At 45.8% G+C, this 14,827-nt stretch overlaps 1 protein-coding gene across 6 annotated transcripts in view; it reads right to left on the bottom strand.

Annotated features, from left to right (window-relative positions):
* Window positions 1-14,827, bottom strand: part of CFAP65 (cilia and flagella associated protein 65) — a 32,423-nt gene that overhangs the window by 16,894 nt on the left and 702 nt on the right. For 5 of the 6 annotated variants that reach the window (XR_003533541.1, XM_027678828.1, XM_027678827.1 and 2 more), the window contains exons 2-16: window positions 14,325-14,479; window positions 13,528-13,630; window positions 11,933-12,099; window positions 10,639-10,838; window positions 9,816-9,961; window positions 8,501-8,723; window positions 7,893-8,158; window positions 6,473-6,673; window positions 5,680-6,042; window positions 4,729-4,866; window positions 3,618-3,863; window positions 2,975-3,199; window positions 2,551-2,703; window positions 1,115-1,280; window positions 424-552 (exon numbers count right to left, since the gene is read on the bottom strand). Coding sequence is in view for 5 of the 6 variants with exons in the window: in XM_027678828.1 (XP_027534629.1) it covers window positions 424-552; window positions 1,115-1,280; window positions 2,551-2,703; window positions 2,975-3,199; window positions 3,618-3,863; window positions 4,729-4,866; window positions 5,680-6,042; window positions 6,473-6,673; window positions 7,893-8,158; window positions 8,501-8,723; window positions 9,816-9,961; window positions 10,639-10,838; window positions 11,933-12,099; window positions 13,528-13,630; window positions 14,325-14,479 (2,881 nt within the window). In the remaining variant the exon portion in view is untranslated. Of the gene's footprint in view, window positions 1-423; window positions 553-1,114; window positions 1,281-2,550; window positions 2,704-2,974; window positions 3,200-3,617; window positions 3,864-4,728; window positions 4,867-5,679; window positions 6,043-6,472; window positions 6,674-7,892; window positions 8,159-8,500; window positions 8,724-9,815; window positions 9,962-10,638; window positions 10,839-11,888; window positions 12,100-13,527; window positions 13,631-14,324; window positions 14,480-14,827 lie in introns of those variants that run through there. The other variant, XM_027678831.1, reaches the window with a different exon arrangement.

Here is a 14,827-nt window from a genome sequence, read left to right as displayed (position 1 = left end):
AGAGAGAAAGAGAGAAAGAGAGAAAGAGAGAAAGAGAGAAAGAGAGAGACTTGTACATAGTCTTTACTTTGGCAGCTTCTCAAAACCTCCAGACCACTGACTTCTAGTTGTACCTTGCTGTGTATTTAGAGCTCACCAAAAGACTATGAATATGATCCTTTTCACTTGTATTTACACAATTTAGTTCTGCACTATGTGAAAAAACCCTTTTTTGATTTAAGCCTACAGTCTAGTCATTTTATGAAGTGTGCCTTGTTTTCACAATGAAAAATGATAAACAGTTGTTTATATCTTGTCTTCTCCCTACCATTCATGTGACATTGCTATTTTCCACTTTCCAAGCTGAAAAGTCTTTGTCTAGCTAGTCTCTTCCTTTATAAATGCTGTTCCCCACCTCTGAACACCCCAAAACATCCATCTCACCTGTGGGGGTGCAAAGAGCATATTTGATTGACCAGGTGTAATGCAGCCGACGGGCTGGCCTTACTGTTATTCCAACAAAAGCTTTTGATCTTGCAGGGATTGTCCCTCTGGAGCGGTCCAACTCTAGAGCTGTAAGAGACAAGAGATGGTATAAGCTTGTGGCATCACTGGTCCCTTTTACACCACATGTATGTTCAGCACATAGATCTCTAAGCCTACCTGCACTCAAGCCACTGCCACCCCTTTTGTAATTGTTAGGATCAGCTTCAGGTGTTGAAGTTCGGATTCCCAGGCTACAACTGTAGGCAGTTTATTGGGAGTACCCAGCCTGCCTTTGGCCAGCAAAGAAGAGGGAACTGCTCCACAGGAGATCCTTTAAAAAGGCAGCTAAGGGTTGCACTCCAACATTTCTTTTGGGAAGTTCCTTTATGTAACTTCCTTCTCTGCTGGAAAATTGCATCTTATTTCAAGGTCCAGATTGGTCTAACTTCAGTTGTCAGGCTCTGGGTTATGCCTTTTCCAGCAAGATAGAAGAGTCACCTCCTACACAAAGGAGCAGACACCTTAAGGTTTGAGATAATCAATGCAAGCTAGCCAGCAAGCAGACCAACCTCTGAGTTCATGCTAGATTGATTTTGGAGAAAAGAGGGAAAAGCTAAGGCCCCATCCCATGCTAACTCCTTTACAGTACCTAGTGGATCGCTGCGGACCTCCTCAGGGTCACAGGGCCCAGTGATGAGTTGTTCCACACTGAGCATGTAATTCAGGGAACAGATCCCATCATTTAGCAGTACAATGCTGCAGCTTTGCAGGTCACCAACCAGAACATTTCCAAGGTCCAGGTACCTCTTTTGTGCCTGGAATACAAACCCACCATGCTAAGGTCACTGTTACATGTCAAGCATAGTGGTTGAGTGTAGCCACCACTTATCTCCCCACATGCTGATCCCTTGGCACGTGCAGTGCAGTGCAAAAGGCTCCCTGCTTCATGTAGGACCTGGCATGCCTTGGGAGATAGAATCATAGAATCATTAAGGTTGGGAAAGGTCTCTAAGATCATCAAATCCAACCATAGATCTCACACTGTCAAGCCCACCACTAAACCATGTCCCCAAGTGCCACATCTACACATCTTTTAAATACCTCCAGGAATGGTGACTTAACCATTTCCCTGGGCAGCCCATTCCAATGACTGACAACCCTTTTTGTGAATAAATTTTTCCCTATATTCAATCTAAACTTCTCCAGGTGCACTTTGAGGCCATTTGCTCTTGCCTTATTGCTTATTACTTAGGAGAAGAAACCAACACCCACTTTGCTGCAACCTCCTTTCAGGTAGTTGGAGAGCAGTTAAGGCATTGTAATGGGCCTGCAAGGGGCTCAATCCTTCCTGTAAAAGCTTTCTCCTGCCATTATTTAGGCTGCTTGCCGGGTAGGATGTAGTATATTTAGGGCTGTGAGGAGACTAGCTGGCCAGCTGCACTTGGGTCAAGGGCTGAGAGATGTTTGCTGGCCCCTTCATGACTGCATTGAGTCCCCCTCTGTTTTGGATAGTTGTGCACTCACATACAATTTACAGTGACTAGGTACCTCTAACACATTATCACCCATCTGTCCAACATGGTTGACATGGGGCAACAACTTACAAAGCATTATTTTATTTACCTCTGGTTGCTTAAGAAGCCTGACTGAAAATGAAGGTGGCTGCACCAATCTGCAGATAATAGGAGGAAAGCCAGGTGGATGTGTACTGGCTATACCACTTGAAAAGGTCCGCTGCACTTAAAAATCAGACTAACGGCAGAACAAATGGAGGAGAGCAGACAGAATAGAGGAGAGAACCACGATTCCCAAGGAGCCAAACGGCTTGCTTGGTTCAGTCTGAATCAGAGGATTTGAGAGCAATCCCAGAGGATTTGGGAAGGTCACATTTGAACTGGTAGGACATTTACAACATGCTGTTGCCATTAGGCCACTAGAATTTTCTACACTGAAAGCACCGTCTGGGAATTTTGCTGTGAATCTTTATTGATTGCCTCCAGTACAGATTGCACAAAAAGGGAAAGTCCAAGACCCCCATCCCACCCTAGTACCCCTCCTACTACTCAGTGGGCCCCAGTTCCTTACCCTGATGGTGCCCAGTGCCCCCTCTCCAACAACCCGTAAGGTATAACGGACACTTTTGGAAGACAGAGGATCTGGGATTTTCCACCTCACGAACACCATAGCTCGTAGCAGATACTTGGTCTCCTCATCCGGAGTAAAAGTCCATGCCTGAGGCTGCAATCAGAAGAGAAGAGAGTGCTCACAGGAGCTCCAGACCAGAGACAAACCCAAACATCTCAACAGTTGCATTCAATGCACAGTCCCTTCCTCCATTACAGCTAACCTAATTCTTTACAGACAACTCTGGAGACACTCTCCTTTCAATCATCCATCACCTCCATCTGTGTCAAAGACTCATATTGGGAATGCATATTCAGACATTCAAAGTCAGGCTGTGGCTGTATTGTAGAGAGCAAAGCACAACTTTGGTAGACCTTGAACTTACCATGGCTTCATAGGGCTGGAGGATCCCTGCAGTGGGGCTGACAGACAGGATCTTACTGTCAGACTGATGTATCTTCCATGTGAAAATCATGGGTAGTCTTGTGCAGTTTTTTATGGTGTACATTCGTGTAGAGGAGGTCCCTACATAGAGAGGCTTGAAGTATAGATGTCCATCACCTTCTAACAGCAAAAGAAGGGACTCCCCACAACTCTGGAGAGAAATCTCCTGTGGGATTAAGGGGAAAGGTAACAGACATTAGCTAGAAGTTTCAGCTACCTCTGAAGGGAGGTAGCAAAGATGTTGCTCCTTCCAATAAACAAGAACAAACAGGATCTGAAGGAGAGGGGAAGTCCTTTAGGTTGTGCTGTGAAGTAGGGCCCTGAGCATAATATAGTGCATTCCAGCAGATGGAAATGCAAGGGAATAAGGGCTACAGGATGTTTGGCACCACAAGCACCTTCTTTATACAGTGCTGATCCCATAATTAAGTCTTGAAAATATTCTTTCATTCCTATTTCCAAAGAGAAAAATCCAAACTAACCATTAGGAGATATAATAGGCATCATAGTGCAAGTCACTGTGAAAAGGGAAGACTACAAAGGAATAAAACGTTGCTCACCATCTTCCACTTCCCTTGCCCTACCTTGGTGTATCCAGGATAAGAGTTTAGCTGTAAAGGCAGGATATGCTGCTGTGAGACTGTGTTGACTGGGTGAGTGGAGAGAAAGAAAATCTGGTGGCCTCCTGGAATGATGTGTCCTGAGCTGGGCTTGACCAAAACAGAGGGGCAGGCAGTTTGGTTCACACTGAAAGTCATCAAAGAGGTGCTCGTGTTCAACAGCAGCATGCTGCAGTAGGCATCAGTGTCAGGAACCACAGGAGGAAAAATCTGGTGGAGACAAGCAAGAAGGGTTGTTTTCACTGGATTTAGAAAATCAGCTTAAAGAAAAAGCTTTCATGATATTGAATTCCAGGTTCCAACAAGCACTACCCTGAGTCTACATAACACTTCTTTTCAAGGAAAGAAATTAAACCACCCAAGGGTATAAAAAATATGGTCTTTTTCCTTCCCACAATGGCCCTCATCTTTCATATGCTCATGAGACCAGTGAAGCTACTTTCCTTTATGGAATGCTTTATGTTCATTTAGTAAGAAGCTGCTTGCTCGTTTCTGTATGGAGACCAGCCTCCTGGATCAAGAATTCCAGTAGGCTGGAATTTGCTCCAATTCATACATATCAGGCTGCATGTCCTGGATTAGCTGAGGAGATTTTCTAAGAGGTTCTCAAGACTATTCTTACTTCCTAGGATCAGATATCACTTTACCTTATATGAACAATACTTTATTGTGCTACAGAAACAGCAGGAAGTGTGAAGAAAACTTCCATTCTACCTTGCAACCACTTCTCTTCCATAAGTGTGGATTCTGTGTTTGCCTAAGTGCATGCAGAATACTTGATGCTCCTGGGAGGGAACTAAACATCCTTGTTAGTGCCTATGTTCACTTAAACAGAAAGGAAGGAGATCCCAACAGCTTTCCTCTCAGAGCTAATGAGATGCTCAGTGCAACCTGACATGCTGGAGGCTGGGAACCTAATGCAGGAAAAAGAGCATCCTACTTCTGTACCAAAGCAGGAATCTCCACACTACCAGAAACCACCAAAGTCACATCTCAGGATGGTGCAATGGAAGAGAAAGTAAAGACTTCAGACTAAGTGTCTCTGCAAATACCCAAATGTCAATCAGTTACGCACCTTGGGGACATCCAGGATGTACTGTGGGATTAAGTGTTCCCGTTCTGCTTCATATGTGTGTGCTCTCAGCTTCACAGTCAGGCACCATGACGGACAGATGGTGGCATCATTCTCAACATTGGTGTAGTGTCTCATCACCTGCAGACATGCAAGGGACAGCACAGAGTGTGTGCAGGAAGGGAGTGGGGCAAAGTGCCTTCAAGTGTATGTACCATTGCAAGCAGCTATTTGTTCAATGACATCCCTGGGGCTAAGGAATTTACTTTTTCAGGGAAGAAGGACTAACCAGTGCCAGATGAGGAACAAAAGACCCGTGAGTAACTTTCAAGCAGAAGGATACATCCAAGCTATTCTGTGATATTACAAGAGTTGCTTTAGGAAGAAGTGTCTATAGACACTCTAGTGCAGTTTGAGAGACTTGCAAATGTTAAGTTTCACCTACCAGGATATTTCTAGGTGCTAAAACTCCCATAACTGCAGACTTGTGTGGCATGAATCCTATGCCATTTGGAAGAAGAGGCTGCAGTGATATACAGTGCCCTCAGCAGCTTTACTTGTGGACGGCCAGACAAAAAAACCAATTCACTCTCCATTACCCAGGCCATGATAACCATCCTTCTGTAGGCTCTCATCTACACTAACTGTGCAGTAATTCACAATAATTCCTCCTTCAAGGAAGTGTACATTGCTTCGTGTTCACTGGGGGTAAGAGCAGGTGTACCTGTCCACATGCATGGGCTGTCCATGCTTCTCTCACTTCTTTGCCAAGACACAGGTGAAGGAGAAATTTTAACCCACCTACTGTATCAAAGCAGGAGCCAAAGGAGTTAATAAAGATGCTAGTTTGTCAAATTCAAAATTAAGGGTTTCAATTGAATTTAAACTCCCTCAAAAGCCTTTATTCTGGAAACAATTGCTTACTAGGTCCTCTCTGGTCTAATTTCTACTAACCTTGTAGAAGGCAAAACCTTCTAGCTCTGCTGCATAGAGACTGTTGACCTGAGTGGGCTTGAAAAGGACACAGAAGGCTGAAGACTCCAGAGGTGGGATGTCACAGATTTCAGGGCGCACTAGGAAGGCACTGCCATGGCTTGGAGTCCAGGCAACAATGATATTTCCTTTGGTGTGGTTGGTCACATAGAGAGGAAGAGGTTCTGCCCTGTGAGGTGGTACGCAGCAACCAAAATCGTACTCCCTGGGGCTGACACTAACATGAGTGGGAAACAAGGCGAGATCACTGCTTACACCATCAGAGAAATATTCAGTCATGGAGTTGGGTTCGAAGTATTCCTTTGGAGGCTTGTCTTGAGAGATCTACAGGATGGAAATATCTCAGTGTGAGCAGAAGTGTACCTGTGGGAGACACCAGACACTACAGTCCTGACTGCCTTCAAGAGCAAGAGGGAAAGCAAGATACACTTCAGTAACAGTTTCCTGAACAGCTCAAAGTTTAGGATTCAGGGAGGCTCCTGTTTGTAAGCCAGTCCTCAATCTAAAACTACATGAACCGAAGACAAACCTGTGATTGAGTTAAATCCAGAAAGCGGCTTAGTGGCTGAGCTGGGGTAAAATCCAGCTGAAAAATATAGTGTTGGTGTGTGCTGGGAACATTAACAGCAGAGATACTAAAGAAATCAGTCTGGCACCTGCAAGTCCTTCTATATCCATCTCTTGTGCAACAGAAACCCAGCATATGCAGTGAACAACTGGGAATGTCTTAGATTCCAGTGAGGGCAGCTCATACCTCAGGGGGGAGCATGAGGGCTCCCTTTCCATCCATCTGCAACTTCCCATCCTTTAGCATCACACTCAGGATATCAGGGGGATAGAAGGTCAGTCCCCTCACCATGTTGGTTTGGTACGAGGAGAGGTGGCTTGCCTGAAGGGTGGTTGGCTTAGCTGTGCCTGAATGGCAGGTACCAAAAAGGTCCACAAACATGGGCTCCTGGGAAAACACCAGCAAGAATAATAAGAAATAAACTGTCCTTCTGTGATTGCTTTGAAAGTTACACCATGCCAGTACCTCACTTCCAAAACCATGCCTGGGAAAGGCTTAGCATCTGCAACGCTAGGCTGCCACTTACTTTATGTCTTTTTGTGACAAAAGAACTTTCTCGAAACTGGAGTGAAAATTGAAGACACTCAGTGCACAGCTGTGCAGCTACATTTAACTCAGAGCCCTAAATGGACAGAAGCCACTGAGGATGCACCTCACTCCACCCATAGGCATTACTGACTGTCTCTCCACATCCTGTTGCTGGTAGGAACCTGCATCATGGGGATTCCGCTCAACAAGAGTCCAGGTCCTGCACTTGGGTCACAACAACCCCAGGCAGCACTACAGGCTTGTGACAGAGTGCTTGGAAAGCTGCTCATCAGAAAAGGACCTGTGGGTGATGATTGGCAGTTGGCTGATCATGAGCCAGCAGTGTGCCCAGGTGGCCAGGAAGGCCAATGGCATCCTGGCTTGTATCAGAAATAGCATGGCCAGCAAGACTAGGGAAATGATCATCCCCCTGTACTTGGCACTTGTGAGACTATGCCTTGAAAACTGTGTTCAGTTTTGGGCCCCTCACTACAAGAAAAACATTGAGGACCTGGAGTGTGTCCAGAGAAGGGCAGTGAAGCTGGTGAAGGGTTTGGAGCACAAGTCTTATGAGGAGCGACTGAGGGAGCTGGGGGTGTTTAGCCTGGAGAAAAGAAGGCTCACTACAACTACCTGAAAGGAGGTTGTAGCCAGATGGGAGTTTGTCTCTTCTCCCAAGTTAAGAAGTAATAGGACAAGAGGAGACGAACTTAAGTTATGCTAGGGGAGGTTTAGATTGGATATTGGGAAAAATTTCTTCACTGAAATGGTTGTCAAGCACTGTGAGGCTGTCCAGGGAAGTAGTTGAGTCAACAACCCTGGAGGTATTTAAAAGACATGTAGATGTGGCACCTGGGGATATAGTTAGTGATGAACTTGGCAGTGCTGGGTTAATGGTTGGATTCAATCACCTTAGAGGTCTTTTCCAATCTTTATGATTCCATGATAGGTATCAATGAAAATGCAGGGGGAAGAGATTTTCAGGGGCTACTAAGTGAGAGAGGCCAGCCCTGTTGGATTACAGTGGAAGATCCTTCTAAAGTATCACAGCAATGAAACCACCCTTTACCTTCCATACCTGATGGTGGACAAGGCACACGACTCTGCGGTGATAGGTCATTGGGTGAGTAGGTCGAAAGGTCACCTTCAGCGTTAGTGTTGTTGTGCCCTCCAAGACTCCACAAGGGCGATCCAAGGAGAAGACACTTCCTTTGCAATCAATATCAAACTGGTAATAGGCTGGGACATCTGACATGTTGCTGATTTTCAGTGTCTGCATCAAACTTTCTCCAAGATTGATCCATTCAAAGTCCACAGAATATTGGTCCAGGGACACCAAAGGACCTAGCACAACACGCAAGATAGATCCTGGACTTGTCACAGCTGTCTCTGTCAACATGTCACAAGCCACTGCTGCACCTAACTGATCTTCCCAAACCAGAATCACCTCAACAGCCAACACACCAGCCCTAGCAAACAGCTGGACATTCACTTAAAACAGTCAAACATCTGTCTCAAGCAAGTGTAAACCCCAAGCAGTGCACCAGGGACAGCCAGGATCCCAGCAGAAGGTAAGCCTGTGACTATGGGCTATGACAGTTCCTAGTCCTTCCCCAAGCACTAACTCTCTCCCTGCAGTGGTAAGAAGATGACAGGGAGAAACAGGGAAGTCTTTCATTCTGGTACCTTTACATGAGCCAACCACCTTCAGAACAGTCTCCAGGAGGCATCCAGCAGATGTGATAGTGAAATAGTCAGTACTGTGCTCTCCTACTACTTGAGGCTGAAACTGTATGCACAAGACCAGCTTCCCTTTGGCAGGAACAACACCATGGGACACATTGCAGGAGAAAACATAATCACAAAGCAGAGGATGTTTTGCTCGCTTTATCCTACATGGTGCATCGACCTGCAAGTAGAAAAGAGATAGGTTAACAAAGGGACCAACATGAGCCAGGATGGCTCTGAACGCAGGGCACTAATCAAGTAAGAACTGCAGTTTTCAGCAGAGCTGAACACCAACAAGAACACCAAGGACAGCACAGAAATCCTGTGCAGCAAACTTCTGCCTTGATGGAGAACTGGTGGCAGCAAACTCCCACAATACTCTCAGAAGTCAGTGGGCTACAGCAAAACTCTTGGTGATCTCTGGGGTTGGAGTACCCCTCCTGGTAGGGAGAAGGATGACTCAAGGTGTCCTCAGGGGTTAAAGTAGCCTAAGTGACTGCTGTGACCATGGGAACAGGAAGGCAAATAACTTATTTCCCTCCATCCACAGTTCCACCCTGTCTAGGGATCTTCTTTTCACAAAAAAAAAAAAAAAAAAGCCAGTGCTCTGACACCTTCCTCAAGCCCCTTAAAAGAAGGTTCTGATCCTTGCCTGGTGATGCTGAGCACCACTGCAGTGCGAATAATAACAGTAAAACAAACAAGTGTGTCTTTGCCATTCCTGAGTTGCGGAGCCTGGGGAGGGAGCATTGCTGTCATCCGTGTCAGCAGTCTGTGAGTACATCCATCATTTAAGGGGCTGGGATGGGCTGAGGTGGCACAGGTAACAAGGTGCTCAAATGCAGCCCTTCTGACTTTTAGAACAATTCACTGGGCTGCAGTTCACTGAAGGCAGCAGAAGATCCATCAGCTGCCTGGGACATATGCACACCAATTTGAGACTGCCACACAGGACTGATGGGCTTGTCCAGAGCGAGCAGGAGACCTGCAGGATGCAAAGGACAGTGGTGGCTGCCTGATCTGGACCAAGCACGGTGGGAAGCAGGTGGGAACTGCAATACCATGCTGCAAACGGCTATGTTGCTAGCACTGTAGCTGGAAGGCAAGGGTGAATAGCCTGGTTCGTAGGGGAAACCTCATCATCTCTGTTTCATTCACATTCACACTTAGGTTATTTTCACAGCATTAAGGGAGATACACAAGACCACATGTGCCATGGAAACGTGTCAGCATGCCAGCTTCTCACAAGAAGTCAATCTCCCTCTCCACATACCACAGACAGGTTGAAGATTTCTACACACTTTTCCACAGTTGTCCCCACTGGCACTGATCCAAAGCACAGGACACCCTGAAACTTTCCAGGCTGTACACCTTCATACTCCTTCCCTGCCACATGCACACGGAGATAGGGGTACTTGGCTGTTAAAGAGAATAGTATACTGGATTAGGAAAGAGAGATGGAATCTCCATCCTTTAATATTCAACACTCAACTGGACAAGCCTCTGAAGAATCTCAGATTATTCTGAAGTTCGATCTACCTTCAAAGTTGGCCCTGGTTTGCACCAAATAAGCTCCCTTCCAGCCCTAATTTACTTAACTCAGAATCATATCTTTTTTTTTGCCAGTGGCCACACAAGGCACTTCAGGCAAGGACTTGCTAATGAAACCATCGCTTATTTTATCTTGCATCCAGAAAGCTTTAGAAATTTCCCTCTGCCTCTCTGTCTAGCAGGGACAGACAAGACACTGAGTGCAGACAAAGCCAGGAGTTTGTGGAGGTTTTTTCCAGTGAAATCCTCTCATTTCTTCCCCTTTGTCAAGTTAAGCAGGCCTCAGAAATGCTGTTTTGGCCAAAGCATGCCACAGGACATATTGGACACTCTGCCCCTTCAGATAACACTTCCAAATTGGCAAAAGTACATTAGAGAATTTCACAGGCCACTTTCAAACCATGGGCCTCACTTGCTCATCACTGGGTTGAGCCAGAAGTGGCATAGCTTTAGAGTGCAGGCCCTCCCTGTATCTCTGTGGAATGCTATTCCACAATTAGGGGTGATACATATTTATTTGAGTGTTAAATGCAAGAAAGACTCACCTATGGCTTTTAGCTGGATTATCCTCCTTTGTTTCTCTTGATCTCCAAACCAGCATGTGGCTGCCCCATCATGAACCCCAGCCACTTTGGGGTGGAAGACTACCTTGACCACACACTCAGCACCTGGGTTCAGCGTGCCATGGTCAGGAATCATGCAGAAAGGACTTGGTGTCTTCCAGGTAAATGTAGTAAAGAGATCACTAGGAAATGGAGATATATTTTAAGCAGACGAATGGATCGTTTGCTGCTTGTGCAATCATGCATAGAATGAGCCTTTCCCAACGGGTTATTCAATTAGGATGTGAAGCAATCAATGCTGAATGGCAGAATTTCTAATGCATCTGGACAAATATGTAATGCTGAGAAGAACTTTGTCTCTAGTCTCTGCAAATCTTCTATTCACACTTTAATGAATCTTAGCTATTATGTCTAAGAACTTTATTAATGGCTGTGAAATTTTTCAGCTTCATCATGTGCTCCGGAATTAGTATTTGCTTTTCCTGTATCTAAATTTGCTGCTACTTAATTCCAGATGAACATTTGTTCCTCTGTTATACACCCAGGTGGGAAGAAAGGATTGAGCTATTCCCCTAATACCTCATTCAGCTCTCCAGAACTCCCTTTGGTTGTTTGACTTCCGCAAAGAACATGATATGCCATCAGCTTTTTCTATTTTATTGATTCCAAGCTGTGTGTTAGTTACCATTCACATCCTCCAACACCCTGGACCTCTCAGTCGGTACAAATTATTTCTCTAAGTGGAGAATGAATCACTTGAAATGGCTGTACACCCCTCCTTGCCTGGGAAATTCACTACATTCCTTTCTACAGTACTGCTTCATTTACTGTCCTTCCCTAACTAAGACTCCTTGATAACTGGGAGCATCTTTGCTCCTAAATGACTAAAATGTTTCCAGCTGGTTGCTCATCTCTCCCTGCTTATGCTGGGAAGGTTGCCTTTAATTAACTGGAAGCCAGGGCCTCTCCTTTGAATGTGGGATGTTCTCAGTGGGACACTGCCCTGGTCCCCACCTAGTTCCTGGGCACAAATGGTTCTCAGCATATGCTGGAAACAGATGGATATGAGATGCCCAGATGAGCCCACAGTGACCTGTACTACCATTCTGCTGCTTCTTCTGCCAGGACCTCAGGGGAAACAGAGTTTTGCTGCCTGTTAAGGCAGCTAGCAGATCTAACAACAACTGGAACGAGCTGCATTTAATGGAGAGTCCAAGAGGGTGGCAAAATACCTGGCAAAACAGAAAGAGTGTCTGCTCAGTCACATCTCACTCACCCAACATTGCGCACAGGGAATGTCGTCTCCGTGACACTGTGGACAGCACAGACAGGCAACTGGAGAGCAGCCGGGAAGGACAAACGGAGGCGTGGAAGCACAGCACGCAGGGTAACAGAGAACTCGCCCTCAGCTTTCACAAAGCAGATGCTGTCTTCATACTCCCTCTGCACAGAAAAGCAAGGGGAGACAGCAGTTAGAAGGACTCCACCTTGCAGGTACTGCAGCTCCACCCATGAATACCCATCACCTTCACCTCTGCAGGTGTTAGGGAAAAAATGTCAGCAACAGAGACACCAGTGGAGGCCTCTGTGCAGGACAGAGAGCATATGAATCATTTGGAAAAGGCAGGGAGTGTGGAAGGTACTCAGGCATACTCCTAACTCTGTCAGGGAACACACAAACACTCTCAGGGAGAGCAGTGGAAGGCCACATTTGTTTCACCTGGTTTGTTTCAATGCAGATGGATTTCTCTCAGTATTTTCAAGATCCCAATTCAGCTGAACTGAAGCATGTACAACCTTTCTTTGAGCTCCACAAGCACAGAAATATTAGTCTTTGATTAAATGCTTTGTCAGCTGGAGACCCAAGCAGATAATGCACAACTTAAAGATGCAGTGTTGACAGCACTGTGTACAAATAGCCCCAGGACATCTGCTAAGCAGCTAAGATAGAAGGAATAGCAAGATATGTGTTTTCCATGCTTCCCATTTGTCACCCCTCCTGAGTACCACTTATCCAGGTAAGGAGCGACCTTGGGCACTGCAGCACACACAGTCCTTGCTCTCTCTAAGAAAGGCAGCCTCCTGCTTTAGCGATTGATGTGCTGCAGACAAACTATCTACTGAAAATGGAACAAGGCCAGCAGCTTATTTCATAAAGGGGACACTGAACAGTCATCAAAAAATCATACTAAGAGAGGAGGGTACTGGGAATCTGTCCAATAATAACGCTCTATAGCTAGGACAGAGATCCACATCAAAGACATACAGCTGTTGACAAGAGCCAGAGATCAACATTCAGAGACAAGACAGATACTACAAACAAGTTGAAAAGCAAGAAAAGAGACTGGGTAAAAAGAATCACTGCTGTTAAAAATAAAGCATAAAGAAACCCATCCCCATCCAGAAAAATGGAGGCCTTTGACATGTCCCTTATGGAAAACCAGTAGCCCTTTATTGTAGGGGCTTTGGGTCTCCTGTAGTAAAGCAAAGAGTCCCTCAACCCAAGGTTCTGCACTAAAATCATACAGCTGAGGTTCCCTGGTATCAAACCAGGTGTGGCCAGTTCAAGCACTTCATCTTATTGATCTCATGGCCAGAAGTAGAACGTGAAAAACTGGGAATACTTTTTGTGAGGATCCCTCTCATAACCACTGGCAAACTCTGCAGATAAGTCAAGATTACGGCTCCCTCCGGTGATGAAGATGTGGGGAGAGCAGGAAGGTCACTCTGCCCACTCTTCCTATGTTAGAATGTTCCCCAAGGACTGATTCATTCAAGTGAAAAATCAGAAAGAACACGAGAGGCAAAGGCCCATTGCTCACCCGGAAGGCAGCCTGAGCACTGGGAGCAGTTATGACATTAGTGCTTTACCTTTTCACTGGGCCGGAAAACGATGGGCAGAGTTATGGACATTCCAGGGCTAAGAGTAATCGGCTGCGGAAAAACAGTGAAGAAGAATGGCGTGGGAGGACACCTAGATAACAACATCAAAACAAGAGATTTTGTCTGAGGGCATACAGCTGTTCTTCAGTTAGACAGCAGAAAAGAGAACAAATAAACAAAAACTACAGACCCCACAGTTTAGAAGCACTTTACACACCTGACCCCAAGGGTACCCTGGTAGCACAGCAGCAGAAAGAGGGACAGAACCCGGGTGTCCTGAAAACCCATTCCCAGCTCTAAGTACCTACCCCATCCTTGAACAGTATTTTATGTTTTCAGGCCATGCAGTATGAGCAAAACACATTGGGCAGACACATTTGAGTTTCAGAGCAGGGAGGGTCATAGGGAGTGCTGGAGTGGCTCAATATCCAGTGGGACTCCCGGGAGCAATGGTTTTAGGACACACTAGTGACTGGCTGGCATACATCCACAATTAAAATCTCACTAGACTGGAAATGCCTCACAGACAGAAGTATCAGCAAAACAGAATTTAAAAAAAGGCATTTCATTTAACACACTTCTGCCAGGAACAAGGGCTGTGTTTCTGAATTAGCAGGTTTCTGTCCTGCTACGTAAGTGTGCACACACTGTCTCCAGCACAGCATTCAAGGGGAGAGGGGGAAGGTGAGTCTGAGAAAAACTGCTGATGTAAATGATACAGCAGGAGGGATGAAGATGCAGCGAGAGCATGAGGAGCACAAAGGACAAACAAACTTCCCACGCACCTGTAGCTCAGCTTCTGGGTTTTCTCATGAACATTTTTCAAGGTCAGGTGTCTGATCATCTCTTTTCCAAGTTCCCAGCCATGCCAAATGAGTGTTTCAGCCACCTCAATGCCCCAGAATATGCATTTCTTCTTCTTTGCCTGTCTTTCAGACACCTTAGGGAATAGCAGTTGGGAAGGGAGGAGAAATCACTCAAACAGCTGTTTCTCTATCCTAAAGGTTTCTGACTGGATAAGGACGAAAGGAGCCACCCTGCGGCAAAACTCCAGGAATCACCAAAAGACCTGGTTCAGGAGTCCAGAGGGGACACCTCCTGGCCACAGCCCAAACAGCAGATATTAAAAGGGGTGATGAACGAGGGAAGCAAAGGCTAAACGTTTTTCTGTTTCTCTCCTTTGCCTGCCTGCCAGACAATCCACCCACGACAATAAGCACCCTTTGATCCTCCGTTCACCTTCCTGTCATAGCCACAGAACTTCTTCAGAAAAGAGTCAGAGTTCTGG

The sequence above is a fragment of the Neopelma chrysocephalum genome, unplaced genomic scaffold (assembly GCF_003984885.1).
Source record: "Neopelma chrysocephalum unplaced genomic scaffold, ASM398488v2 Primary Assembly neopelma1_44, whole genome shotgun sequence".
Lineage (NCBI taxonomy): Eukaryota > Metazoa > Chordata > Aves > Passeriformes > Pipridae > Neopelma > Neopelma chrysocephalum.
This window is presented reverse-complemented; position numbering and strand designations above follow the sequence as displayed.